Raw genomic sequence first — 27,958 nt, 5'->3', positions numbered from 1 at the left:
TGATGCCAATATTGCCTTTTCTCCCTCCATTTACATGATTAAAATGACACAATGATAACAAATGTTACACTAGTCTCAATTTAAACAAAAAAAGAAACATTTATTAATAGAACAAACAAAACATATTAACAGTTGAATAGCAAACAATGTGTATGTTGTTCTAGGCCTGGAGGTGGTGGCGCCTCAGATGATCCACATATTTGATGTGTTTTTCTTTTTTCTGGTATCAGCAGCAGCTCACCAGAGAATGGCAGATGTTGCACCGAGCCTTGCCTGCTGTTGGCTCAGTGAAATGGGCTAATTAATCGGCGAACGCACACACGTATCGGCAAATGCCGATACAAGTAAAAAACGCAAAATCGGCCCGATATATCGGCCGGCCGATGTATCGGTCTATCTCTAGTTGCAAGGCATTTGCCATATGCCACTGTATGGATCCACAATACTGAACTCTGCTGCTCCACAGTCAAATTAGCCCACTTACCTACATGAGATCAGTTGGTCTGCCCACTGAGTGTAACAGTGTCCTGAAGTTAACTCTGCAGCCTGCCGTACACACACTTCCCTCTGATCTGCTGTGTTGACATTATGAGGAGCAACATTTCCTCCTGTTAGTACTCCCACCATCCAGCTGACATTGCCTTACGGTGCTGTTTTATTCATTACCAACCAGTTACAGTACATTAGTGCTCTGTGTGTGTGTGTGTGTGTGTGTGTGTGTGGTACGAGTGTAAATGTGTGTTCATGCTCAAGCTTCTCCTCCCTCAGAGTGTATTATTTATGTTGTTCATTTGGTATCCATTGCTGTTTTTTATCTGCTGTGCAGTGGCATGAAGACATCATTGTGTTTGTGTGTCTTTAGAGAGATTAATTGGAATTCACTGTTCATCCCCCCCCCCACTTCCCCGCTCCACCCCAGCCTCCAAACAACCCCTCCGTCCCCCCAACACACACACACACACACACCAACCTCCGCTTAACCCAAATCCTATCCACTGTCTGCTGAATGAGGCTGTGTGCAGACATCAGGATGTGAGGAGAATTTAAAGTTGTTTCTCCCAAATTTGGCCTGTCTCACTCTCTCTTTAATGTACGACTCAACACACACACTCTCTCTCACACACACACACACACACACACACACACACACACACACACACACACACACACACACACACATTAAAGTGATGAATGGTACCATTAAGATGACTCTGACCTCTTAACTGTACTCCTTCTCTCAGTTTGGGTCACAAAAGTCTCGTTTTCCTCACTTGTCCCTGCAGCTCCCAACACCTGCAAAATATTCAAGGCACCATATTGTATATAATCCGCAAATCCCAAAACTCACATCATGACCTTTTGTTACACTGTTGTAATCCACATTTTCCTAATAATAAACAATATTTTCATCACCAGTAACTTCCTGCACTATCCCTATCCCCTATTTCCCCCTATAAAACATCCCTCTCTGTAATATCTGGCTTAGGGTGCATTTTTTAAATTACTTTTATTTTTGGCAGCACTACACTGTAAAAATTAGGTTAAAAGTCCAGGCCCAAGCCTCATCATTGTCATTGCTGCGTATGAAATGCAGCTATTGGTGAGTAAGTGGATGAATGGGTTATAAAAAGAGAGCGTGAGGGCTGTGAACCGGAGAATTCTCACACTGCCTCTACCCCAACAAAATGGACTTAATCTCTATTTATAGACACAGACGAGCCAAGCTGAGCTGACGGGGCCATTAAAACTTAATCAAAGAGATGGCTTTCTGTCACCCACTGGCAGCACCGGGCAGAAGTCTGCTAACCAAGATTTGTGACAGAGCACAATGTATGATGGATGGGCAATAACATGAAGAAAAATAGGAAAAAAGGGAGCAATATGACAAAGGGTAATGTCTAAGGAGAAGAAAACACAGGCAGGGGAAAATGGAACGGCTTTTAGAGAGATAGAGACATAAGAATGTATTATTAGTGTGTTGTTTACACGTCTTCAGACCAAACCGATTGTGACGAATATGAGAACGGCCATATCTATGATCTTTGTTGTGTTTTTTAGCATGACTGAATACTCAATTAAAGCTGGGATACGCAGTTTTCTGGAAAAGGCCACAACAAGAAACACCAGGATTTGAAAGCTCTCCTCATGCAGCTCTCTCTATCCAAAGCCCCTCCTACCAGACGAGTTGGAGCATATGTAGATTTTTGTTGCTAATGTGGGAATAGTTATTTTATCTGCATTAGCTAATGGGAACGTCCTTTTTATGAAGAGACCTGTGATTGGCCAAAGTCGCCTGCAACTGTTTAGATTCTCTAAAATTACAATATGCTGAAGATTTTTACAGATAATAATGTACTTTGTATTAACTTTAGTAGATAACAATTGTTTTCCATAATGTATTAATCTGGTAATTATTTTATTGATAAGCAGAGTCATTGTTTTGCGTGCCTGATTTAATTGACTTAAAGCCACAGATGACATCTTCAAATCTGGAATTGTATCATGGAAAATGTGAAACCCAGATATGGAAAATGGCATAAAAGAGAGAAAGGCAGCACATCCTTAAACTGAAAAAAAAAAAAAAAAGAATGAGAATTTGTAATGTATATGTTGATTGATTATGCTTTCTTGGGTTACATTTTTCTTGACCTTCTATTTGTGTTTGTGTTTGAAGTTGTTCACCTGTGCTTGGCTTTGGCAACTTTCAAAATAAAAGAGAGAAGAAACAAACCTGAATCTTGGTCATTGAGTGAATTCCAGTCCAATCTTCTGAATCAAGCTGCCTTTTCAAGTGGAGAAAGCTGCACATTCGGCCTAAAAGTACCAGGATATGAGTTTTGGTCCGTATCGCCCAGCCCTAGTTCACACAGACAGACAGTATGAGGAAAAAAATGTTGTTGTTTTTTAACATTAAAGCCTGTAAACACAAGTATGAACCTGAAAATGAGCATAGTATGTCCTTAAACAGTCCTTTCTAAAAACCTTATGAGGAGACCATTAAGTATAAAATGCTACAGGAGACATTTAGAATATTTACATTTGATGGAGTCTTGGATTTGTATATTTCACTGAGTGTAAACATCATATAGATTCAATGAAAAGTTCTCACAAACTCAAACAAGCTTTGTATGATACGCTCAGTGATTGATCTGTTTATAAAGCTACTTGAGGGGAAATAAAAAGAGGAAATTTAACGTTAAGGGGTTAATTATACAGTATGTGTTCCAGGTCAACCCTAACCAGGTGAACAGGGTGAGACTGTGACTTTAAGAGCTGTATGTTTTTAAACAGATAGTGATCTTAGTTCCTGATACTGTGGTCAGCACAGTTTTAGTTACTGCATCTATTTCACACACACAATGAGCGAGACCGTTTGGTGCAGCAGGCATCACAGCAGTTTGTCTACAGTTTAGTTACAGTGGAGTTAATAATGACAGCTCAGCCATATGTGTAAAGGGGTGAGACAGTATGGATGCATGGGGGCTGCTTTCTCTGCAGCCAGCGGTCCACATCACAGAGGAAGCACTGAGGGCCACAGCTGCTCGGTAAGGAAGTCGTAATAAATATAGATATTAGATACAGAGCAAGCATTTATGTCTTTGTACAAAATGGTGCTAAGCCGCAGAAAATGCTTTTGTTTTGCATGTATTGTTCTACAATTCCACCCTGTATTGGCTTAACTTCATGTTATTTCACTTCCTATTCCCCTGCAGCAGTGTGGGAGAATAAGAAGAACTAGACATGGTGTGTGTGTGTTTGCCCTCTTTGTCTATGAGCGTGTACCAGTTTGTGTAAGAGCGTGTTACGACAGATAGAGATGGCACACCAAAGAGAGCCATCTGCCACACAGTGAGGGCTCGGAGGGTCAGCGACCTCGCACTGCTGAGCGTCTGAGTCAGATAAACCCATGACCGCGTGCATCTCTCACTGACAGGAAGAGGACAGGAGTCAGACAGCGATGGGATCGAGGGGGGGTGTAATCAGTCAGTGCTGCCCGTGTGTGTCTCGGCTCGGTCATGTCTCGGACGTGACAGCTTGTTGTCTCGCTTTTCCTGTGGATTTTTCGATTTTTTTTTTTTGAGAGCTTCCAAAAAGTCAATTTTAGCTCCCAGTCGACTTGGACACAGCAGGTGAATGTCCAGCTTGTCTCCATATGGCATGGTGTTATTTTAAGAGGGCATAACAGAACTCATTACAAAGATGATTAATCTATGCATTGTTAATTGAAAAGAAGAGAATCTCATCGTTTTTTTATACATTTTTTTTTCTATTAGTGATTGTAAGAGCAGTTTCTTTCTGAAATGTTGAGGTTTGCTCTGAAGAAGAATGCAGAAAGCTGGTGTGATGAATCAAGCTTTTCTTCGTGCAGCACTGAGAGAAGTCTCTCAGCGTTCTCTCCCGACCAAAAGAAACTGTTACACTTATACAGAAAATCAGTCTCACATGACCAGAAGAGCCAGAGGTAGTTACAGGTGAAGTTGGAACTTAATGTAATTAACAAACAAGGATCAGACATTACAGGACAGTTAGGGCTGGGCGATGTGGACCAAAAGTTATATCCCGATATATTTACGCTGAATATCGATATAAGATATATATCCTGATATTTTTATCACAAAGTGAGAGCAAATGTTCAATCAAAGCCAAATATGACATGTCACAAGTAGTTTTATTGAAACCGTTTATTTCAGTTAACATAAATACTGTATAACAACAGGAGTACCTTTTTAAAAAAATCAAAGCTCCATAAAGTGCACATTTGAATAAAAAAAATATTAAATAAAAATAGCCTATGAAATAAAATAGGCCAATCTTTTTCTGAAATAAATATATTTATATGGGAAAAGAATAACAAACATTACAAAAGAACTAAATATGACAAACCCTAGTAAGGGCAGCATTTATATATAAAGACTGAACATTTTTTTAACTATATGGGTATATCTGATATGGTCAAAATCCATATCACATTTAAAAAACGTATCGATATATTTTTTATATCGATATATTTTTTATATCGATATATCGCCCAGCCCTAAGGACAGTGACAAAAGCTCCAAAGAAACAAAAGAAAGTGGATTTAAAACAGAGTCAGACAGTCAGATACTCCAAATTGTAACCCCCTGTAGATAAGTTGTCTGGTCATGTGTGTCTGAGAGCAGGATTTAATGATATGCTGTAAATGCTTAATGCTTTAAAATATTAAGAATATAATATTTTCCACATGATGATGTCATGAAAACTGATGCTTTAAGAACCTTTGATGCCAAAATTCAAAAAACATGACGTACACAGTACAGTACTACAAGTACCATTGATACGTGAGATGCAAGTCTGAATTACCACCAAACTTTGAACAGGACTTATGAGGGAAATCTGACATTCTGAAGTCAAAAAAGTCAACAGTGTCGTATACAACACTATGAGCATTAACGTTAACGTAACGTTAAATATTTCTGGAACGCTGCATGTGACAGAAACTAATCTTGGTCAAATCAAAGATGGCTATCAGGCCAGTAAAACCTCTCTGCATGGCATCACTGAGGCATCAAACTTTGTTGGAGCTCCCTGGTCTTGGTGTTGACCACTACATTTCTGCTATTGTGACATCCGTATGCTATTGCTGACTCAGTGTTTGTGTGAGGAAAGTTTGTTCATAACATATCTTATTATGAAGGCCTATCCTTTTTACAACTCATTTACATGTCAAGTTCTTTTAAGTAGAAAGCTGCTTGATGGGGAAGCTTCTGCTTTGATCCTTTATCTTAGTGTGGTCATTCTTTTAATTCACCTGCATGTAAATCATAGAAATAGTGCTGCACATTTCTGCAGGCATGTAATGTGTAATGCTTTTATTTGCACACACACACAAATAAAGACATACATGGTCTGATAGTCAATTTAACATGACCACAATCTATGGCAACAGCTTTGGGGACCCAGTAGCAGGAAGCAGAGTGGCTGTGAGCTCTCACACTTACAAAACCACCAGAATGTGTGTGTGTGTTTGTGTATTTTTGTGTGTGTGTTTCTGCACAAAGTGCATGACGCCTCGGTCTCTATCTGGCAATGAGCAGAACAGGAAGCAGCGAGGTGGGGCTCGGCCTGTGCTGTTCTCTCTTCCTCTCCTCTGCCTTGTTCACCCGCTCCTGGTTCTAGACTGGCTTTTTGATTCCAGGCGGGAAGGACATCCTGGATATTTAAGAAGGCAGGAATAGCGCTCGCCGTTGCCTGATTGGCGCTGCTGTCAGCGTGTGACAGAGGGTCAGTGGGGGGGCCGGGAGCGAAGCCAGAAGGAGGCCAAACATGGCCAGCGAGGACGTACTGGAGGATCTGCCAGGGGACCAACCAGTTGACTCCCCGGGGCCCACTGAGCACAGTGACGCAGAATCTTCGGTAGGCAACAACGGCCACAGCAGGCCTCAGCGTGGCCGCCTTTTTCTCTTTCTTTGCACCCATTTTACTATGGGCCCTTCTCTTTTCTCTTGGCTTCCTCGTTCACTTCCTGTAACAACATCTCCTATGTGACAGTGAATCACTTGTGAGTTTTCATTCCTGTCTGCTGTCGTGATTTGGCCCCGCTGGGAGAGCTGTCTTACACCTCGCTCCAGAGGTTCTTTGTTGTAAAACACCAGGGATAAAGTTGTATTGTGTTGAGCAGGAGTGCGTCACAGCACAAACTCTCCCTTCCTGTCGTTGGTGGTGTGTTACTGCCTCTGTTTTCTCTTCTGCCTTGAATGGCTGTGGCCCCTGCTGCTGCTTGCACTGACAACTTCTCAGGCCTGCAACATGAAGGAGAATAAATGCAGTTCATGCGCTGCAAAAAAGGGCTGTCTGAAAACAAGATAAAGATCTAGAAATAAGCATGTTGTATGCTTAAAATAAGAAATTAACTCTTGATTGGCCATGAACTGGCCCGAGCAGAGTGCACTGCAAATTATTTGTTTCTTACCAAGAAAAAAACAACTTTAGATTTAGAAGTGTTACATAATTGATCTTTTTTTAAGAGTTAAATTCTTAATTTAAGCGTTCAACATGCTTAATTCAAGAAATCTTGTCAAGTGAAATTATCTGTCCATGCAGCAAGATCATTTCCCTCAGATTTAGTGTTGTTATCTTGATTTTAGACACACCTTTTTTGCAATGTGCGTGTGTTTTCTGAGCATCTTCCAAACCAAAGTAACACATTTTTTCCAGTGTTATTAATCTTAGATTTACAGCCATGTTTGTGGAACATGCTCAGTTACTTCAATGTTGTGCAATGACATAACATTGCATTTAAAGCAACAGCATTTCAAATCCTGCAAGCCCTTGGCCTGTGCCATGTGGTTTGGTTGGCTGCTGTGCTCGGGCCGTGCCTGGCTGTTGTACTGTATTGTGTTGCAGATGGATTATGGCTTTAATGAGAGCAGAGCTGCAGCCCCAGCCTGCATGTAGCTGGATGGACACAGAGACCTAAGAAGTTGTAATCAGATCTGCTAAGCTGGATGGCTGGCCGCACAGTGCAGTGAAAGGCCCTGAGCACCCCGTCATTATACTCTGGCAGAGGGGAGGGGAGGGTCCTCACAGTGTGTGTGTGTGTGTGTGTTTGTGATCTGATGGGATCTAATGTTACAACATTAACTGACATGTTAAACCCTTTTTCAATAGGATTGTGAAGAATTTGTGTGGTTCTAAACATGGACACAATAACTGTTCCTTTTATAAAGGTCATGTTGTTCAGTTAGAGGTGATGACTCACCTCCAGTATTTTTAGACCTTTAGTGTAATGGTGTTAAGTTCGATAAAGTGTTCACATTATTTTGTCCCTTGGGCCTTATGTGAATATTAGGGCATATTTTTCATACTTCTTTTTTTTCGGGACAAATTGACCCTTTTCTTTTTTTTAAACAATTTTATTTATTAACATTTTTTCATACAGTTTACAGCATCAGTAACGGCAGTAGAACTTCAAATTCCACCCAAACCCACCCCCCTCCCAAATCAGGCCCCAAAGGCCAACTCTTGCCTTAAACCCTAATCATAATAATGAAAAATAAATAAATAAAATAATAATAACAATAAAAAGGATAATAATAACAGTAATAGTAAAGTAGATGATAGATAAATACAATACAGAAGTGAATAATAGAAAAATAAATTAAAACCATAAAGAAAAAAAGAAAAAAAAAATATATATATATATATACAAATTGACCCTTTTCAATGTTAAAAAATAAAAAAATAAATGAAAATAAATAGTTTTTTTTTTTTGTGATCAAATTTTTATTATTTTCTTCTCCTTTCAAACCACATACAGCCACATCCCACCCCACATCCAACTGTACAGCGTATCAAAAACCACTGTGGGCAGCATGTGAGAAGAACAACAAACAAGAATCTGAACTACCTTCCCCCCATACCTCCCTCACCCCTCTGGCTTACTCCCTCCCCCTCCCTTTGCTGGAGTCAGTATGAAAATAATATATGAAAATAAATAGTTAAAAGTATTTTTTAATCTAAAAAAATTAAATGTAAAACCAAATTTTAAAAAAATCAATGTCATGTAAAACCATTGTATTTTATATGTAGGTCTTTCCATGAAAAAAGTTTTAACATGCATTTTTTATGAAAAACGAGTGAGTTATCCTCATTGAACCATGATCTGTTAGAGGTAAAGAACACCATTGCACTAAATATTGATTGTAATGGTTAATAATGGAGTTATTAATGAAATATAAACAATGTTTTTGGGGAATTTTTAGTTTCTGACTCTTTTGGATAATTAAACATGCCCCGGGTCAAATTGAACCACAAACATTATTGTTGTTCCTGAGAAACGAACGTAACAGGAAGTTTAATACATTTGAGTATGGGATTTTAAAGTCCAAAACAATTGTTGTTGTTATCTTCATCAGGAAATATAGATTACTGCAGATATTGCACGTATTCTTTTTCATTTCTCAAAACAGTGTTGAACTGTTTGTGGATACAATTGTGGAAACGGTGGCTGCAGTCTGAGTGGACGTTTCTTTATCACAGCGGTTGATTGACATTTGAGGGCTGGTGTTGCTAGGAGACGACTGACTGCAGCACATAGTCGTCCTGTGTAACCTTTGAACTGTGAGTGTCAAAGTATACAGAAGTCACGGTTTGGTTTATACCCTAGTTAAGAAGGCATGGGTTAGTGTAGGTTTGGTACTGAAGAAAAACAACTACAGAAATGCATACAGATAGATTTATTTTCATTTATTTTGTAATGCAAGCGCCAAAATCCTCATGCTGAGGGACTGAAGAAGCATTTCAGATAACGGACATTTCAGATATTTCTGCATTACACTATGAAACACAGCCAGCAGGTCACAACAGGCTATAAAACTAAAAAGCATCTCTTGTGCTATGAAATTGAAAATGCTAAATAAAATTTACAGGAGTATTGTTTCAATTACACTCAACAGCCACTTTTTTATCAAGCGTGGTGCACCTAATAAAGTGGCCTGCTTCAAGGTTGGACGTGTTGTGAGTACCTTGTTTGTAATGAGAGGTTATTTGAGTTTCTGTTTAACCAGTCTGACCATTGTCCTCTGACCTCTGGCATCAACAAGGCATCAAGGCTCACTGGATATTTTTTCTTTTTGGGGCCATTCTCTGTAAATCCTAGAGATGGTTGTGTGTGAAAATCCCAGTAGATCAACAGTTTTTGAAATACTCAGACCAACAACTATGCCACGTTCAAAGTCCCTTAAATCACCTTTCTTCTTCATTCTGATGCTCACTTTGAACTTCAGCAGCTTGTCTTCACCATGTCTACATGCCTGAATGTATTGAACTGCTGCCATGTGATTGGCTGATTAGATATTTAAGAGCAGTTAAACAGGTGTACCTAATAATGTGGCCGGTGAGTGTAGGGCTGGGCGATATGGACAGAAAGTCATATCCCAATATATTTAGGCTGAATATCGATATACGATATATATCCTGATATTTTTGTCGCTTAGTGAGAGCAAATGTTCAGTCAAAGTCAAATATGACATGTCACAAGTAGTTTTATTGAAACCGTTTATTTAAGTGAACATAAATACTGTATAAAAACAGGAGTACCTTTTTTAAAAAAAAATCAAAGCTGCATAAAATGCACATTTAAATAAAAAAATCCTAAATAAATAAAGCCCATGAAATAAAATAGGCCAATCTTTTTCTGAAGTAAATATAAATTAATAAATATATTATGAGAAAAGAATAACGAACATTATAAAAGAACTAAATATGACAAACCCTAGTAAGGGCAGCATTTATATATGAAGAAAGAAACACAATTGAACTATATTGATACATGTTATATGGGCTAATTCCATATCACATTTAAAAATATATCGATATATTTTTTTATATCGATATATCGCCCAGCCCTAGATGAGTGTATGACTTGGATCGAAATCAAGGGCAAAAAACACTTGATCTGAATATCCCAAAACCCAACAACTTTTTTTGAGTGGAGACATGACAATCTGGATGAAAAACTGATTTTCTCCTGATGAAAAAGACACTGCATGTATGTGTGACTGTCTTAACGTTACATGTTTCTACACATGCACTCTGTGTATGTTTACTTGTGACCCATGCAGAAGCAGACAAGATGCTGATTGATTTTAGTCTGTATTATTGCTGTTCTAAGCTGCTCTAATCTGGTTAGTGTTGATCAGCAGGAGAGCTGATGTGAGCACTCAGCTCTTTACACACTTTAAACGCTCGTTCTCCTTTGATGCTGCTTCACCGTCTCGGCTCACTCAGTCGCTGTTTTTCTCTCCTTTCATCCCATGGTGCTCCACTTTGTCAGAACTGTGCAGGGTGACCGCTACCAGCTTTGTTTGTCGTAACCTCGCCTCAGCAGCTCTCAGGTGGAGATATCACCTTTTGATCTGTTTCGCTTTCAACTCAAATTGGAAAATCCCACCATACACAGTGGGCTAAATATAGTTGAAGTTTCTTTTTCACATTTGTAGTATTTTTTTCAGATGTCACAACACCTCCTCCACCTCATTCTCCCTTAATGGTCTTACCCTCCTCCTTTTCTCCTTGTTCAGAGCGATCCGGGCGGGCTGTCGGTGCTCCAGCAGCTCGGTCTGGACCAGAACTCGGACTTCTCAGACTCCAGCGTGCAGCAGCGTCTGGACGAGCACCGCGAGAGGATCCGCAGGGAGATCCGCAAGGAGCTGAAGATCAAGGAGGGTGCTGAGAATCTGCGCAGGGCCACCACAGACAAGAGGAATGCCCAGCAGGTGGACTCGCAGATCCGCAGCTCCAAACGCAAGCTGGAGTCCCTCCACGCTCAGCTGCAGGAGCTGGACGCACACATTGTGGTCAAGGGCCCCGATGACAACAAAGGTACAGTGTCCAACATGGAAAAGTGGTTTATGAGCTGCTGGGGGATGTGCTATTGGGTTGTCCTTTTTGAAACAGTTACTTTACAGAACTTACTTCTCAGGATTCATCATATGAGGACTGTGGAGGTCTGAGCCTTTTTAAGGGAGTAGAACCAAGCAACCAACGTTACCATCTGTGGAGCCACTAGCAGAGCTAAAAATACCACTCACATTATCCCCATCACTACTTGTCTTTCACATGTGATTAGATGCTTCTCAACGCAACAGCAACAATTCTGCCTTACAAAGTCTAACTGCAGTAACTACATACTTTGGTCAAAATTGAGTAATAACTAAAAATGAACTCCTCTATGTCTGTTTTAGATTGTGACAAAGCTTTATTTCAGATACATAATAATGTCAAAATTGCAGTAGCTTCAAAATCCAACTCAAAACTAAAGCTAAACTTTGAAGAAATACAAGGCTACACTGTATCACATTGTGTCATTGTGTTGAAAAGTGAAGACAAGAATAATAGAAATTGTAAGTTTATTTGATAGGGAAATTATTATCTAGATAATGATGAAGTAAAAAAAGTGAGATAAAATTATACTAAGACTAAAAATTAACGTTACTTTATAACATTAAGTCTAAAACACACAAATCTTTGAAAATAGTTACTTAACACTTTTAAAATGTCATTGTAGTTACTGCACTCTGTTTGTGTATTACTATTAGAACCTTTTACAGCAAAACCAGAGTGCAGTAACTACATTTTTGGGGTCAAAGGTCAATAAATCATGATTTTTGAGCATAAAAATTACATCGACAATTCATGTAGAAATAAGTGTCATATCACTTATCTACCTATAACCCATTTGGCTGGCCAGTTAAAAAACGTTAAAAAAAACTTTAGAGCAGTTTTTCTCAGTTTTACCCTTTGCGTAGTTACTGCAGTTAGACTATGTAGGGCAGAATTGATGTTCAAAACTTTACATACTTGTAACTGAACCACCTGAGAAAATAACACAACAAAAAAAGAGAGATGTTTATTGTGACAGGTTATCCTTTTCAAGCATCTGATTTTCATAGCATAATGGCATAAACTGAAACCAGCAGCTCCTTTAAAGTAGAGTTTGACTGATAGGGGATTTTAAAGGCCGATATAATAAATGATTTGGAGCAGGAGTGAGCTGATAGGCAATTAATCAGCAGATACCACTAAAAACTTAAAAGAAAAGGTGATGCAACAAAGAAATAAACATCCCAATAACTCTTTTGGAACATGTTGCAGGCATCGAAATCAGAATGACTGTATGTTTACACAAAAAAACAGTCAGAATAAAAAAATGTTTCAGTTTCAACATTAAATAAGCTTTGTACACTTTTCAATTCAATGTATGTCACAAAGCATCATCTTAAGCTACAGAGCCTCTTAGGGGACATGAAGGGAAAATAATAAAGGTTAATCGAAATAAACTTTTGTGAGATCTTGCAAAGTCAATTGCCCAGACTGGTCCATACAGTCCTGAGGAAGACTCGCTACAGAGTTAGCCACATTAACAGAACTTTACACCAGAGGTGGGGGATACTGGTGAAACTTGAAGATCTAAAGAATCTATAGGCCATCCATGTGCGTCAGGATATCGTGTTGGGAAGTTGTCAAAATTATGCTGCAAAGTTAGGCTTTTTTTATGTTTCATGGTGATTTTCAAAGCGTCATGTGACCTCTGGCATTATCTCAATGAAAATGGGCTCTCTGGGTTCCCACAAGTCCACAAATGAGATGAAAAGTGAGAATTTTCTGAAAAAACAACTCTTGATTGAATTTAATTTTGTGGACACAAAATGCAGATAAACAGTTAAATCACAATATATTGTATCTCAATACTCACCATGTCACAAAATGCTTAAAATCGCAATAATATCATATCCTGACTCAAGTATCGGGATAAAATCGTTTCGTGGGGCCTCTGCTGATTCACACCTCTACTTAAAACTGGCAGCCAGAAAAAACATCTATGATCCATTTTCAGTTTCATGATTGAGACGAAGAATATGATCTCACATGGTGGCAGTTTTAAAATGAACCATAGTGGGGCTTTCCCAGTGGCACACCTGCTTACCATAGAGGCATTGTCCTTGTAATCGGGCGGCCTAGGTTCGAATCCGACTCAGAGCTCTTTCCCGCATTTCTTCCCCTCTGTCTCCCCCTTCACTCTGTCTCTATCAATTAAAAAAGGCCAAAAAATATCTTTTAAAAAAAAAAACAGAACCGTGGTGAAAGTTGGCCCAACTATATTCTGTTATGATCACGAGTTAAATAAGCACACAGCATTAGCTAGCATTTATGTAACTAGCACACTAGCGGTTGGTTTTCCAGGATGGTTTCCTGGTCTCACACAGAGTTGCAGTAGAGAGAAGCTTATTGGGGACCATACTTATAGAGCAGAAAACATGACGTTTTTTTGCAGCGGCCTTTTTAAAATGAGCTGCGGTGAAAGTGACTATTCTGTGAAGGCTAATACATATTTCACAAGAACAGAATGACGTCATTCGGTTCCTGCAGCCCTGGTGGAGAGAACAAATTTCTTTATTCTTGCGGAGCATGTTTTAGCTTTTACGATCAACGAGGTGAAGCATATGGCATTAGCTAGTTAGCATGCTAGCACATTAGCTAACTTTAGTTGAACAGTGTTCTACTTCCACTTGAAGTTAGTTTCTTTACTTTTCACATTTCGCTGTGACACATTATTCATAGTATCATGTTAGATTTGTTTTTGATTATTTAGATAATCACCTCAGTGTCTTAGATAACCCTTAGCGACTGTTAGCTAGTCTCTCTGTATAGCGGGTCAATTGCCCAGACCTTTTGCGAGAGTTTCTCTGGATAAACCTTCATTTTTTCTTTTCCCCATGTCCCCTTAGTAATTAGCAGATGATCATACTCTGTTTTTTAATGTTTTAGACAGTGTCCCAACTCTTTTTGGAATGGGGGTTGTATTTTTCAGAAATAAAGCTGTCTTATCTAAACTTCTCTCAGGTACACATTACTTTGACTTTGCATATGGAGCATCAATGCAAATCAGTGATGTCCATCTTGTTTGACTGGTGGAGGCTGTGGCCATCAGCCACTATTGGAGCCTGACAGTGGTCATTTGTAAAAGGTCTTCTTAATCAACCAAATCAATTTATTGGTTGATCTATCAGAAAAGGAACCTATTTTATGCTTTGGCAGAAGAGTCCTAGTTTACTGGTTAAAACATGTAAAAGTACTGGTCTTTAACTTTATGGTCTACCAGAAGACAATGATAATGTTTAAAAAAAATACACCAACTAGGGATGGGCGGAAGAAACCTGCCAACTCGAACATCTATAACGTTAACTATCAATTAATCAATTAATCGCTATGTTTTTACACATAGTTTAAAAACATGCAGACATTGACAAAATAAAATATATATATATATATATATATATATATACAGTACTATGCAAAAGCCTGTTTTGATAACGGATGCTTTTATTTTGAAAGGACAAAAAAAAACTTCCTGCCGATCATAAAACTAACTCAAGTGAGGTGATACTGTAAAAATAACGTCAAGGAGTTCAATGTTTTATGTTTTATCCCCTGAAGAGGCATTAGGTTAGTTTTCACAGTAATCTTCATATTTAAATGTGTTTTGTGTTTAAATAAGTTTTGGATCAAATTAAACTCAGTAATTCATGCTAGAAAGGTTTGATACAGTAAGCTAGATTGGCTCAAATTAATACTCTTGTATTTCTGTGTGTTTTATAATTGTTATTGCAACGTTCAGTTTGCAAACTGCAGCTTTATCCAACTTAATTCTCAGCTTATTGGCTTATTCATGTACGGCCGCAGAACTGAACGCTTGGCCTTGTTTCAGTTCAGTGAGTTCTGATACGCAGTCAGAGATACAATTAAAATAAAAAAATACACAGGTTGATTAAAAAATTCCACGTGGTTGACCAAATTCTTAACAACCATTAATGGATCATTGATAACTGATTCCCATCCCTAACACCAACAGTAACCTGATCTCTTACCATCCAACCTCTCCTCTTGCACAGATACCCCAAAGTCTCCGGGCTCGCTCAATCGAACGTCGGCCACCCAGCAGCGCATCGCCGCTTTGGAACGACAGCTGAACATCGAGCTGAAGGTCAAACAGGGAGCAGAGAACATGATTCCAATCTATGTCAATGGAGGTACCAAGGTATTCAACAGCCATAACTCTTACTCACTGTCTCTACTGAACCATCCACTTATATTTAGCCTATGCTCCTTTACTCTGTCCCTGATCTCCGCCTGTGTTTTCTGTCCGTCCACAGGACAAGAAGCTTCTCCAGACGGCTCAGCAGATGCTGCAGGACAGCAAGACAAAGATCGACATCATCCGCATGCAGATCAGAAAGGCCATGCAGGCCACGGAGCAGTCTGAGGACAACCAAAGTACCTATCATGCTTTTTGTTTTTATCCTCACTCTCATCTTTCAATGCCTCTTTCATCCCACCTGTCACTCTTATAAAGCTTATAAATACTGCATATTTCATGATGCCGGTGGTAATGGATCAATTCTAGCTTCAGAACTTCACAGTGTTCAGTGTTCCAGTCAAAACACACACACACATAGTCCATTACAGCCCTCGCTCTCCCAGGTTAGAGGCGTATTGATGTTCCTGCATCCCCTTGATGTTGCCCAACAACTAAAAGCCATGCCTCATTTAACAGAGGTTAGAGACGAGGCAGGACAGATGCAGGGAGCCAGGAAGGGAGCGAGACTGAAAGGACTGAGTCAGAGATGACGACAGAGTGAAGCGGAGGGCAGGAAGGAGTTGGAGATGAAAGAGAGAATAAGCACGGAGGGAAAACAGAGCTGGGAGCAGCAGAAAGAGCAACATTGATCCTGGAGAGGACGAGCTGACTGATTGAGTCACAAGCATTTAATGGGAATCTGTTTTTTCTCCTTTATTTTTCTCAGCATGATCTCTGCTGCTAATATTAATATTTATATATTAACAAGGGATTACATGACTACTTGTACAGCCCTGATTCAAAAAAGCTGGGACATTGTCCAAAACATATGTGATCAAATAAAACAGTATGTCATTTGTAACATATATTCAATTGAGAACTTTGATGCATTCTGTTTTTATTTAGGTTTTAAACATTGTCCCAACTTCTTTGCAATCAGGCTTGTATGTTAATGGTGTAGCTCAAAGTGACAAACCCACAGAGAACCCGACTGTATTTCCCCTCAGTGGAGCTTCATCATCACCTCACTCAGCACATTTACATGACACTTTGAAAAAAACAAATTATTGCCTTAATCTGACTATAACTGGACAACTGAAGTGCATGTAAACGTGTTAGTCCGACTAATGTGGCAGTTCTCCAACTCCGATTAGGACACCCAGATAATGTGATGACAATGTATGACAAGACAACGCATGCTCCACCCCCCAACCCCCCGCGCTGACGTATGGCCACAAAACAAAAACATCCAAGAAAGCCTGTCCTAGTAGCCTGTCTCAGTAGCAGGTAACTGAAGACAGGCTACTGTTGTAGCCATCCAACAGCAACCAACGTTCTTGTGTGCCCCTCAAAATCACCGTCCATCTTGTTCGAAAATGCCGGTTTCCAGCCTTTCTCTACTTTACTTCCACGTTTATTATGACGTAATAGGTCAACTGGAAAGGGGGCCGTATTAACCTGCTGAAACGACGCATATCGCCACCTAGTGTTGAGGAGGAGGACACGTTCCCATCAGTTATTCGATTTTCTCAGTTGCATGTAAACTGGAACAAGGACAGAAGTCCTATTAGACGCCGAAATCGATTCGAAAATTTTTTTTATTATACTGTTATACTGTAAACTTATAATTTCTGTTATTTTTATGTTTCAATTAGTATATATATCCAAAGCAGACTGTACTAAATGCAATTACTGCTTGGTTTTGAGTTGAATTTTGTGGTTTTTAGATAATTATTTCTCTGAAATAAAGCAAAATTGAAATCTAAAACTTTGTCACAAGATAAAACAGACATCAAGGAGTTCATTTTTAGTTATAACTCAATTTTGACCAAAAATGTAGTTACTGCAGTTAGGCTTTGTAGGGCAGTATTGACATCTGTTGCGGAAAAACCTTACAGTTGCCAAATCTGATTTAGTATTAATTCTCTCTCCATGCCAGTGGTTAGGGTCAACATACATCATCTGTGCATGTTGCCATAAATCCTGTTGTTTATTTGGTGTTAATTAAACTTGGCTCTGTGTCCCAGGTAAGGCAGACATGTGTGGGGTAGAGCTGCGTGTGGAGGAGCTGTGGCATCACTACCGCGTGGAGCACGCCATGGCCGAGGGAGCCAAGAACATCCTGCGACTGCTCGGGGCAGGAAAGGTCCAAGACAAGAAGGCCATGGCTGAGGTCAGAGGTTTAAAAAAACAAAACACGTGTATTAGTTAAATCCACTGCAGTTATGTTCTGATGAATGCTTGTAAATGTTGATACACACTAAGGCTGGGCAATATGGACCAAAAGTCATATCCCAATTTAGGCTGAATATCGATATACGATATACATTTTTATCGCAAAGTGAGAGCAAATGTTCAGTCAAAGCCAAATATGACATGTCACAAGTAGTTTTATTGAAACCATTTATTTAAGTGAACATAAACAGGAGTACCTTTTTTTTAAATCAAAGCTCCATAAAGAGCACATTTAAATAAGAAAATATATTAAACAAAAGCCGCAGCTTGCCTAGAGCAAGGATAACAGTGCAAATTTGAACTATATGGATGTATGCGATATGGTCTAATTCCATATCACATTTAAAAATGTATCGATTTATCTTTTATATCGATATATCGCCCAGCCCTAGTACACACCACAGCGTTGGAAAAATTATTCAGATGTCTAACTTAAGTAAATACTGTACTAGTACTACTACACTGTGAAATTACTCCACTACAGTAAAAGTCCTGCATTCAAAAATGACTAAAGTAAAAGTACAAAAGTATCAGCATCAAAATGTACTTAAAGTATCAAAAGTAAAAGTACTCGTTATGCAGAATGAACCCACTCAGATTGTTTTATATATTCTTAATATATTATTATATTATTTGTATTGATGCTTTTATGTAAGCGGCATTTTAATTTCCTCAAGTTAGGGATTCTTTTTAACTACTTAATATACTGTTATGAGGTTAAATAAAATAAAATAAAAATCACTTTAAATTGATCATGTTTTTCCATGTAAAATCTTTTTAAACCTGAAAAGTAACTAAAGCTGTCAGCTAAATGTGGAGTTAAAGTACAATATTTGTCTCTTAATGTAGTTAAAAAGAAATACGAAGGTACAAGTACCTCAAAATTGTACTTAAGTACAGTACTTGTGTACAGCACTGCACACACATATTGTCTTCATTCATTTCACATGTGTTTATATTATTAAATGTTTGTAATGATTCCACAATTTCATCTATTTGTTCAGTTTTACTAAAACATAAACTCATATTTATATCTATGTATGACTTATACCCTCATATACAGTATATTGATTATAAGATAATAGTTTGAAATTTTAAGGAAATTTCAGTTTTCCCTCAGTTTCTTCCCTAAAGTTAGATGTAAAGAGACTGATACCACTGTTTTTGTGCAGGAAATATAAAGCTACTGCCAGGCCGGATTCAATAATGTGCTAATCCTTTGTGACATATATTCAGCTGAAAACTGTACAAAGTTATATATTTTTATGTTCAAACTGATTAGCTACTGTTTTTGTAAAATTACACTCTGAATTATGAATTTGAGTCATTCTGTTCTACAACTTTTTTGCAATTGGGGTTATAAAAGAGATAAATTCTTTTCCCATACCATTTCCCCCAAAATAGCATATACATAATCGCATACCATGCCTCAGTCATCTTATTTTGAACTATGCTATGTGATATTCTTAGTTTTTGTTGCATATTATCAACATTTATATGCATGCGTATTTTCCTTTGAATGCTGCTGCAGCAACCTGATGTCCCCACTAAGATCAATACATATTTTTATGTAAACATGGAAAGAAAAAAAAGAAAAAATCTTTTGTGATGTCTGCAGGCTCAGTGTGGTCTGAGCGAGTCGTCCCAGCGTCTGGACCTGATCAGATGTTCTCTGGAGCAGAGGTTGCAGGACCTCCCCGAGGACCATCCCAAGGCCTGCCTCATCAAGGAGGAGCTGGTGCTGGCCTCCTCCTCTGCTTTCAGCTCTCGCCACAGCACCCCCTATGTCCATAACCAGTACAGCACCCTGAGCAAACCATCACCACTCACAGGTAGAAACTGTTCTATGGGAAGCGGCAGTAGAGGATTTTCTTACCTGCAGAGCTTGCTGTTTTCATCAAAGGGGTTTTTCTTCCTTCAGGTACTCTTCAGGTGCATCTTCTGGGCTGTGTGGGGCTGCTGGAGGTCATCCCAGGGCGGAACAGAGGGACCCCCGTGGTCCTTCCCTCTTACTCTCAGGCAGATGGACGCTCCTCATTCAAACTGAGCGGCCTGTACAGCCGCAGCACCAGCAGCATGAGCCTCAAGATCCCCGGCAAGACTGACGAGCTCTCCTGTAAGAGTTAATTTCTTATATTTTTTACATGCTTCTTTGAATATGTAATATAATGTGGACCTATCTATTACCACACTATTTTGTGTGTGTGTGTGGGGGGGGGGGGGGGCATTGTGGGGACATAGATGTGTTTACACAGTCACATTGTGGGGACTCGCCTTCCTTATGGGGACAAAATGCAACTTTGCTTAACTAAAGTAGAAGTTATAATTGTGTGTGTGTGTGTGTGTGTGTGTGTTGCAGCGGAGGTGAGTGCAGTGCTGAAGCTGGAGAACACAGTGGTGGGTCAGACAGGTTGGAAGACCGTCGGGGAGCAGGCCTGGGACCAGAGCTTCACTGTGGAGCTGGAGAGAGTAAGACACAGCACACTCTTAGGGGCAAATTCACAAAGAAAGGACAGCGGCCGCTGATGGCACTATGAGTCGTGCATGGCTTGCAGCCGCTACCTGCCCCATCAGAAGGTCTGATTCACAAAAGATATCGCATTAATTACATGACAGCGCAAACACAAACATAAAGTTTTAAAGCTGAGCATGATTGAAATTATCCAAGTGTCAGAGTATAAATGCGCTAGCAGGGTGAAGCCCTAAATTATTTCCAGTCTGAAGCTACGTTTACATGGTCTGAACAGAAGACGCAAAAGTGGCGTCGCGTCTTCACTTTTTATTCCGCGTTTAGACGAGCGTTTTCAGGAGGAAATCTGCTGCATACGGATTGGATTGTATGCGTGCCAGGCGGCATCACTTAAAGTGATAAGAGCATCTTTGGGCATGTGGAAGTTTTCACGCCACGCATTTTCATCAGCTACTCCTTCCACAAAGTTCTCCACCATCCACTAGATCTCCCAGGTCTCGTTCACAGCCGTCTGGCTCGCCTCCGACCAATCGGTGCATCCAAAATGTGATAGAGGTAATTCCAGATCCTTCTCTGTTCACTAATACTATCTGTACATATCCTGTACATTTGGAGGAAAGACTCCTGTAAGTTTATTAGAGCTGCCAGAGCAGCTTGAAGGTCTGACGCAAGGAAATAATCCCACATGTTTGTTTATTTCCCTGTACTGGAGCATGTATGTGACGTAAATGCGTACGTGACGTGAGCAGATCTGAGCAGAGTTTTGTGTCTTGGCAGTGTAGACGGACACGCTACGGCGGAGTGGATTACAGTTTTCCACTCTGGAGGGTGGTTTCAGATTTTTGCGTTTTTAAGCCCCAAAAACGATGTCACCGTCTAAACGAAAGGCACTTCAGATAAAATATTTTGTCGTTTTTACCTGCAAGCGTCCTACCACACACACACACACACACACACCAACACTGCCGGTAGACTGTGAGCTGAAACTACAGAGCAGCCAGAGTCAGAACATGCTGCAGAAAAACGTTGAAGAAGCAGAATGGAGCATTTTAGTCTCAAAGTAGAGGTGGGCTAGTCTGGCTATGTAAACATTAATTTCTGTCACTCTACATACGTCATCTGGTATAACTGATACGATTGGCTAAGAGCTACATACAGACGCTTTTGATAGACATTCGTAGCGCCCAAGAAATGGCTCTGGAGGATTGTAAACCACGCCTCCTCTACGGAAAAATGAATGGCTGGTTTCCAGACTAATAATAATAATAATTCATTTTATTTAATAGGGCGCCTTTCAAGGCACTCAAGGTCGCCTTACAACATGGAAAAAAAACAAAAAACAATGCAGAACATCATACACATCATACAAGATCATTTGTGATTAGTCTGGCGTTAGCCAGGCTAGCAATTCTCATTTTGCTCCACATGTATGCATTTTACCTCATTTAAATATGTGAAATTAGAACTGGAACACTGAGATGCAATTTGCTTGGCAGCTTAGTTAGAGGTGCAATTCACCCTTTGCGGATGCTTTAAAAAATTTGTTTTTGCCTTATTTGCTGTTTAGCGGCCACAAAATCCGCAGTCCTTTTGTGTATTTGCCCCTCAGCCTGTTACAGTGGGATTGGGACATAAACTTGGTGCTGGACCAGTGATCAAACCATCATGTTATATCCCTGGTGTTTTTGTGTTGTTAGTCCAGGGAGATGGAGATTGCAGTGTACTGGAGAGATTACCGCTCGCTGTGTGCTCTGAAGTATCTGAAGCTGGAAGAGTTCCTGGACAACCAAAGACACCGAGTCCAGCTGGAACTGGAGCCACAGGGGCTGCTGCTGGCTGAGGTACAGGAGACACAAACACAGGACATACACCCAACATTAGCTGCTAATGAGTTGTATAAACGGAAATGGAAAGTGCATGTAAGTAGATGTGTAATGGTTCTGAAACGAAGACCAGAAAGTGTGACAGAATGTGATCTTGTGTCGCGGTTCCATCTTCTTTCTTTCATTCTCACCATCTGCTGCAGCTGCCACAGGCGTAGCAAATATCGATCCCTATTCCATCATTGATAAACTACATTGATATTGAAATCTCCCCCTGGGATTGATCATGTCTGTCTGTCTCTTAATTTTACACAGAGAAAAGAAAGTGCAAGCAATTATCAGTGATGTGTGGACTGGTTCTCTTTATTTTGTTCATTTATAAATTGAATACACCTCAGGGTTCCTCAGTATTCTTGTAGTTAATTTAGTAAAAGCCAGAAGTTTTATTCCTGATTGTCATTTTCAACTGCCACCAAAGAAAACCCTAAAGTATTACCCAAAATGAAAAAATCAAGTTCTGCACTGAACCTTGCATTTGGAGAATTATTACACCCCAGGTAATAAGCATTAGCCTGTATCTGCATGAGAAACAGTTACACACAGAGGTACAACTAAGAGTCAGTAGGCCTCTTTTTGACCTCAAACATACACTCAGGCCTCATCCACATGCACAGATTGTTGAGAGCATAGCTTCACTTAAACCTGAACTTTTGTTAAACTCAGTGTTAACATATAGACAGGGAAACATAGTGCAGGTTTTACTGTGACTAACAGGGCTTCTACATGTTTAAACACAAATGTCGTGCTAATCTTCCAGAACATTGAGGAAATGTGGCATCACAGTGTGTTACAGAGGTCACTGCTACATAATCACAGACCCCGCCTGCCATGCTCTTTAATTGAGTAAGCCTTACTTTAGATGAAGTTTTTTGTTTTACCGTATTGTTTCTGTTTTAGGTGACTTTCTTCAATCCAGTAATAGAGCGAGGCCGAAGACTGCAGAGACAGAAGAAAGTCTTCTCCAAGCAGCATGGTATGTTTAAAGTGGACACACATACAGTTTACTCATAAAGAAAAAACAACTCAAAAAAGATCATTCACTGTTCCTGCTGGTCCGGACAGACTCCTACATTTCCCATAATACAATTACAACATGCTTCCTGAACGCCTGTCTGTCAAACACGACTCCTCCAGTTTGTGATGCAGGCTTTTTGTGTCAAATCTATAGTCTCCAAGCTCAGTAACCCTGATGACATCACTGTGACATCATGTGTAAAATCGATCACATAGAGGTGGATGCTTTACGCGGCATCTGCTCGTGGGAAAGGACATCTAGTCAGTCAATAAAAGAAACACATAATGTAGCTGTAGCTCCGGTGTAGAGCTTTTAGCACTTCAGTGCAACCCAAATTACTCCTGAAAATCAGCTGAAAAGCCCTGAAAATCAATATTTTGTATAAAATTTTAGTGTAATACAGATCATTTATTCCCAACCTCGAGGTCACTAAAACTACAGAACTATTTTATCTCACTTTTTATTCTGATTCTGAGTTGTTTTCCAGCCTGCTGGACCTCCGATAATTGATTCCATCCTGCCAGTGTGGCGCCTGCCTTGTTTAAAGTAGTCACAAAAAGCTGGGGGTGAGATGTGCAGCTGCAGATAAAGTGTTAATGGCTTGTGGTATTTTCTGCAACTGGGATTATAAAAGTACAGGAAATGCAACAGCTCAGCTATTTCACCTCATTAAATGGACAGGAGACCATTCTTTATTAGATGCTGAACATTATTTCCTCTTCTAAATTCAGCCAGTAATGATAAGTATAGTGCCGACTCTAAAAATGTTGGGGACTTTATGAAAACAGAATAAAAACAGAATGCACTGATTTGCAAATCCTTTGCAGCCTATATTCAATTAAATACAGTAAAAATAGAAGATATTCAATATTCAAACTGGGAACCACCCTAACCCAGAACACGATGGAGGGATTAAATCTCTCGCCTGGCCTGGGAACGCATTGGGGTCCCCCAGGAGGAGCTGGACGTTGTGGCTGGGGAGACGAAAAGAACGTTTATCCTGCTGCCCCTGCGACCCGGCCCCGGATAATGGATAGATGAAAACTGGGAAACCTTTTTTGGAAATGTGTACACTTTTTTTTTTAATTTGATGCATTGCGGGGGTTTTTTAACATTATTTAACAGTCTAATAATACTAATGATGCCTATAATCAGTTATTTCTTTGTGAGCTCCTTGTGACATTAGAGAACATAAATACACACATTGTTAATGTGCTGCTTCATTTCTGTTAGTCAGCAGAATTTGATTTAATTGATGCAAGATGAAAACCAGCAAAATACTCCAATCAACAAGTTACGTGTATCTTTATTCCGACCCCTCTTGGTTTGTGTGAACAGATACAGGAGCAGAGCTACAGGTGTGTAAGTTTTACCCTTCATTCATCCACTCTGTGTTTCAGGGAAAGCTTTCCTGCGGGCCCGGCAGATGAATGTGGACATCGCGACCTGGGTCCGTCTGCTGAGGAACGCCATCCCCAGTGGAAGCAACACACCGGCCTACACACCCAGCTTCACAAGCAACACACTCACACACAGCACAGGGTATGTGAACTCTCTATATTCTCTAAGCTGGTAGGTTGAGCTCGTCTGAAGCTCTGAAGCACATGAGCTCAAGTTTGGTGCTAAAAGTTGTTATCTTCTAATGCCTCTTTTTTTAAAGCCATTTCCTTTCTAAATGATGAAAATGTATCTGCACTTTTTGATCTGTACCATTACTTTTTGGCATTTGAGGTGTCATTCATTCATTTTTGTTATTAAATCAATTAACCTCAATACAAAGCTCACAAATGATGTGGTATCTACATTAAAATTGAGTTACCTCAAGCTTTTAAAACATCAACACCTGGACAAAGTGCTCATACAATAGAGTTTATTGTTCATGGAGAATTAATTTCACACATTAACACTGTGGAGGAGGACCACTACTGTTTCAGCAACGGGCTTTAATTTGTTTGTGTGTGTGTGTGTGTGTGTGTGTCCGTGTTTCTGTGTGTGTGTGTGTCCGTGTTTCTGTGTGTGTGTGTGTGTGTGTGTGTGTGTGTGTGTGTGTGTGTGTGTGTGTTTCTATGTCTTTCTTTGTGTGTCTGTGTGTGTTTGTCTGTGTGTCTGTGTGTTTATGTGTGTCTTTGTGTGTCTGTGTGTGTCTTTCTGTGCGTGTCTGTGTGTTAATGTGTGTTTTTCTGTGTATGTGTGTCTGTTTGTTTGTCTGTGTGGTTCCGTGTCTGCGTGTGTGTGTGAGTGTGTGTTTCTGTGTGTGTGTGTGTGTGACATTCTGTGCGCGTCTGTCTGTGTGTGTGTGTGTGTTTTTCTGTGTGTTTCTGTGTATGTGTGTCTGTGTGTTTCTATGTGTATGTGTGTGTGTGTGTGTGTGTGTGTCTGTGTGTGACTTTCTGTGCGTATCTGTTTGTGCGTGTGTGTGTGCGTGCGCGACTGTGTCTTGTTTTTGCACTCGCGTGTGTGTGTGTGTGTGTGTGTGTGTGTGTGTGTGTGTGTGCATGTGTGTGTGTGTGTGTGCGTGTGTGTGTTTGTGTGTGTGTGTGTGTGTGTGTGTGCGTGTGTCTGCAGAGAGATCTCGGTGGAGAAGCTGAATCTGGGCAGCGACTCTCCTCCCAAAGCTGAAACCAGAAGAGACGTGGTTGACGCTCCGGCTCCTTTGGTGAGTGAGAGGAGGAAGCAGACAGAAGGTTTCAGACGGGGTGAAGATGGCCATCTTTACACTATCATGTTACTGTTTAGCTCACTTCCTACCTGCAGCCTTTGGCTGGGGAACAGTGCTCCAGTCATCGGCCACTGCACTGTGTCTGCAGTGAAATTTAAGACAGCCATAGCAGGGGGAGGAGGAATAATTAGAGGAATGGAGAACTAAGAACTCAGGGAGACAGCTTTAATGAGACATAATTGGATAGAGGGGAGCTTTAATTTGATCAAGGCCAAATCCGTGTTAGTTTCCCAGTGTGAAGAACACAAACTGCAGAGGGAGATAATGTGGGAGCGATGACTGGAGAGGAAAGACTGTAGAGAGAAAGAGGAGGGGAGGGGAAATCTTAAAAAAAGGAACAAAGGAAGTTTAACTGGAGGATAAAAGAAAATAAACAAAAAGTTTGGCCAAGAAACCTTATTTTTTAGCCTTATAATTAAGATGAAACAGCCTACTAAGTCTAAATTAGCCTACCAACATTACTAATAGGTCATAATGAGCATTTATCAATATGATTTTATCAGAATGACCAAGGTGAGGACCCAAGTGCAAATTTGGAATCGAAAACTAGTCTAGCTAGATCAGGGGTGGGCAACCTGCTGCTCCGGAGCCACATGTGGCTCTTAAGGCCATCTGCAGTGGCTCCCTTTGGCTGTGACAACAAAATGGGGGACATGAACAGTTATTTCTGTTTTCTCTATTAACAATATTAAAACGTCTACAGCCCGGCACCTTAACATCTACATTTTGTCAACTTCAAGTCTAGTTTTGAGTTTCTCTAGCTAGACTAGCTTCCGAATCCAGATCTCCTGAGATATTTATTTGGGGTCCAGCCTCATTTGCACTTGGCTCCTTGCTGCATTCTGACAAAATTATATTAATAAATGCTCATTATTACTTATTAGTAATGTTGGTAGGCTAATTTAGCCTTAGTAGGCTGTTACACCTTCATCGTGAGGCTCAAAATAAATTTTGTGGCTCCGTTCCAACATTATTTCTCTTTTTTTGTCCAAAAATGGCTCTTTGGTTAGTAAAGTTTGCCAACTCCTGAGCTAGGGGAACACAAAACTAGACTTGACCTTGGCAAAATGTAGAGTTTAAAGGGATAGGGAATTTGGACTTTAAGTTTTATGACATACTTGCCAGTAGTATAGTGGCTGCAAAGCTGTTTACTTACTTTCCGAGGTCCGGTTGTCAGAGTTCTGGCCGGTTCTGATCATAGAATAAATAGTCCCAGCTAGCTGCCAGGGCCACAATAAGACTACAAGGTTTTACTCCACAAAACTACGTGTACACTAAAAGGTCACTAATTCACTTCATTCCAATGAGAACCGGCCAGAACTCAGACAGAAAGTAAGATAACAGAAAGTAAGATGACAGCTTTGCATCCACAACACTACTGGCAAGTATTTCATACAATTTAATGTCCAAAATCCTGAACTATCCCTTTAAGACGCTGGGCACTGTACACATGTTACAGGGAGAAGCTTTACCTTATTGCCTCAAACCTTTTTACAAAACACACCTATTTGACATCAAAAGTCAGACAGCATGTTACACTTTAAGCACCATACTAATGCTGACATGCCATTCTGGTCCTACTTTTTTATATTTGTCTATAAGATTATTTTTAAAACTTGTTACGTGTGCATTTTCAGTTCCTCACTACATTTTTTTAATGTTTGTTCTCTGCACATGCACATTCCTCTGAAATGTTATTGACTTTTTCTCATTTAAAGCAACTTTTTGGATGCATACATCTTCATCTCTGAATTTAAGATCCTTTGATTTAATTAAGAGTCAGTTCAATTTTTTTTATCTTTTATTTATGTAAATAAAAATTGATATATACTACAGTACATACAGTGATTCATGTATGGAAGAATAAGAGACCAACACACAGATTTGTTGTTAACTTTATAGAGTTTTACAACCTTATTTATTATCTATAAACATCCCCAAAATTAGATTCAACTCACTGTAAAGTTACTCACTGTGAAATTGTAAATATAGGCTTTTTCGGTCTGTGTGACTTTAA

General features: G+C 39.8%; 1 protein-coding gene across 1 annotated transcript in view; it reads left to right on the top strand.

The window, feature by feature from the left end:
* The first annotated feature begins 5,721 nt into the window (after positions 1-5,721).
* The window catches only part of LOC131983618 (serine/threonine-protein kinase N1-like), a 30,361-nt gene continuing 8,124 nt past the window's right edge, over positions 5,722-27,958 (top strand). The window contains exons 1-12 of the mRNA XM_059348374.1: positions 5,722-6,396; positions 11,064-11,364; positions 15,435-15,580; positions 15,696-15,816; positions 17,647-17,792; positions 19,473-19,686; positions 19,776-19,970; positions 20,214-20,323; positions 22,022-22,165; positions 23,105-23,180; positions 24,623-24,764; positions 25,788-25,878. Of these exons, the coding sequence (XP_059204357.1) occupies positions 6,307-6,396; positions 11,064-11,364; positions 15,435-15,580; positions 15,696-15,816; positions 17,647-17,792; positions 19,473-19,686; positions 19,776-19,970; positions 20,214-20,323; positions 22,022-22,165; positions 23,105-23,180; positions 24,623-24,764; positions 25,788-25,878 (1,776 nt within the window). The 5' untranslated portion in view covers positions 5,722-6,306. The remainder of the gene's footprint in view (positions 6,397-11,063; positions 11,365-15,434; positions 15,581-15,695; positions 15,817-17,646; positions 17,793-19,472; positions 19,687-19,775; positions 19,971-20,213; positions 20,324-22,021; positions 22,166-23,104; positions 23,181-24,622; positions 24,765-25,787; positions 25,879-27,958) is intronic.

This window comes from Centropristis striata, chromosome 13, assembly GCF_030273125.1.
Source record: "Centropristis striata isolate RG_2023a ecotype Rhode Island chromosome 13, C.striata_1.0, whole genome shotgun sequence".
NCBI classification, from domain to species: Eukaryota; Metazoa; Chordata; class Actinopteri; order Perciformes; family Serranidae; genus Centropristis; species Centropristis striata.
Note: the sequence above shows the minus strand (reverse complement) of the source record. Positions and strands in the feature narration are given on the sequence as shown.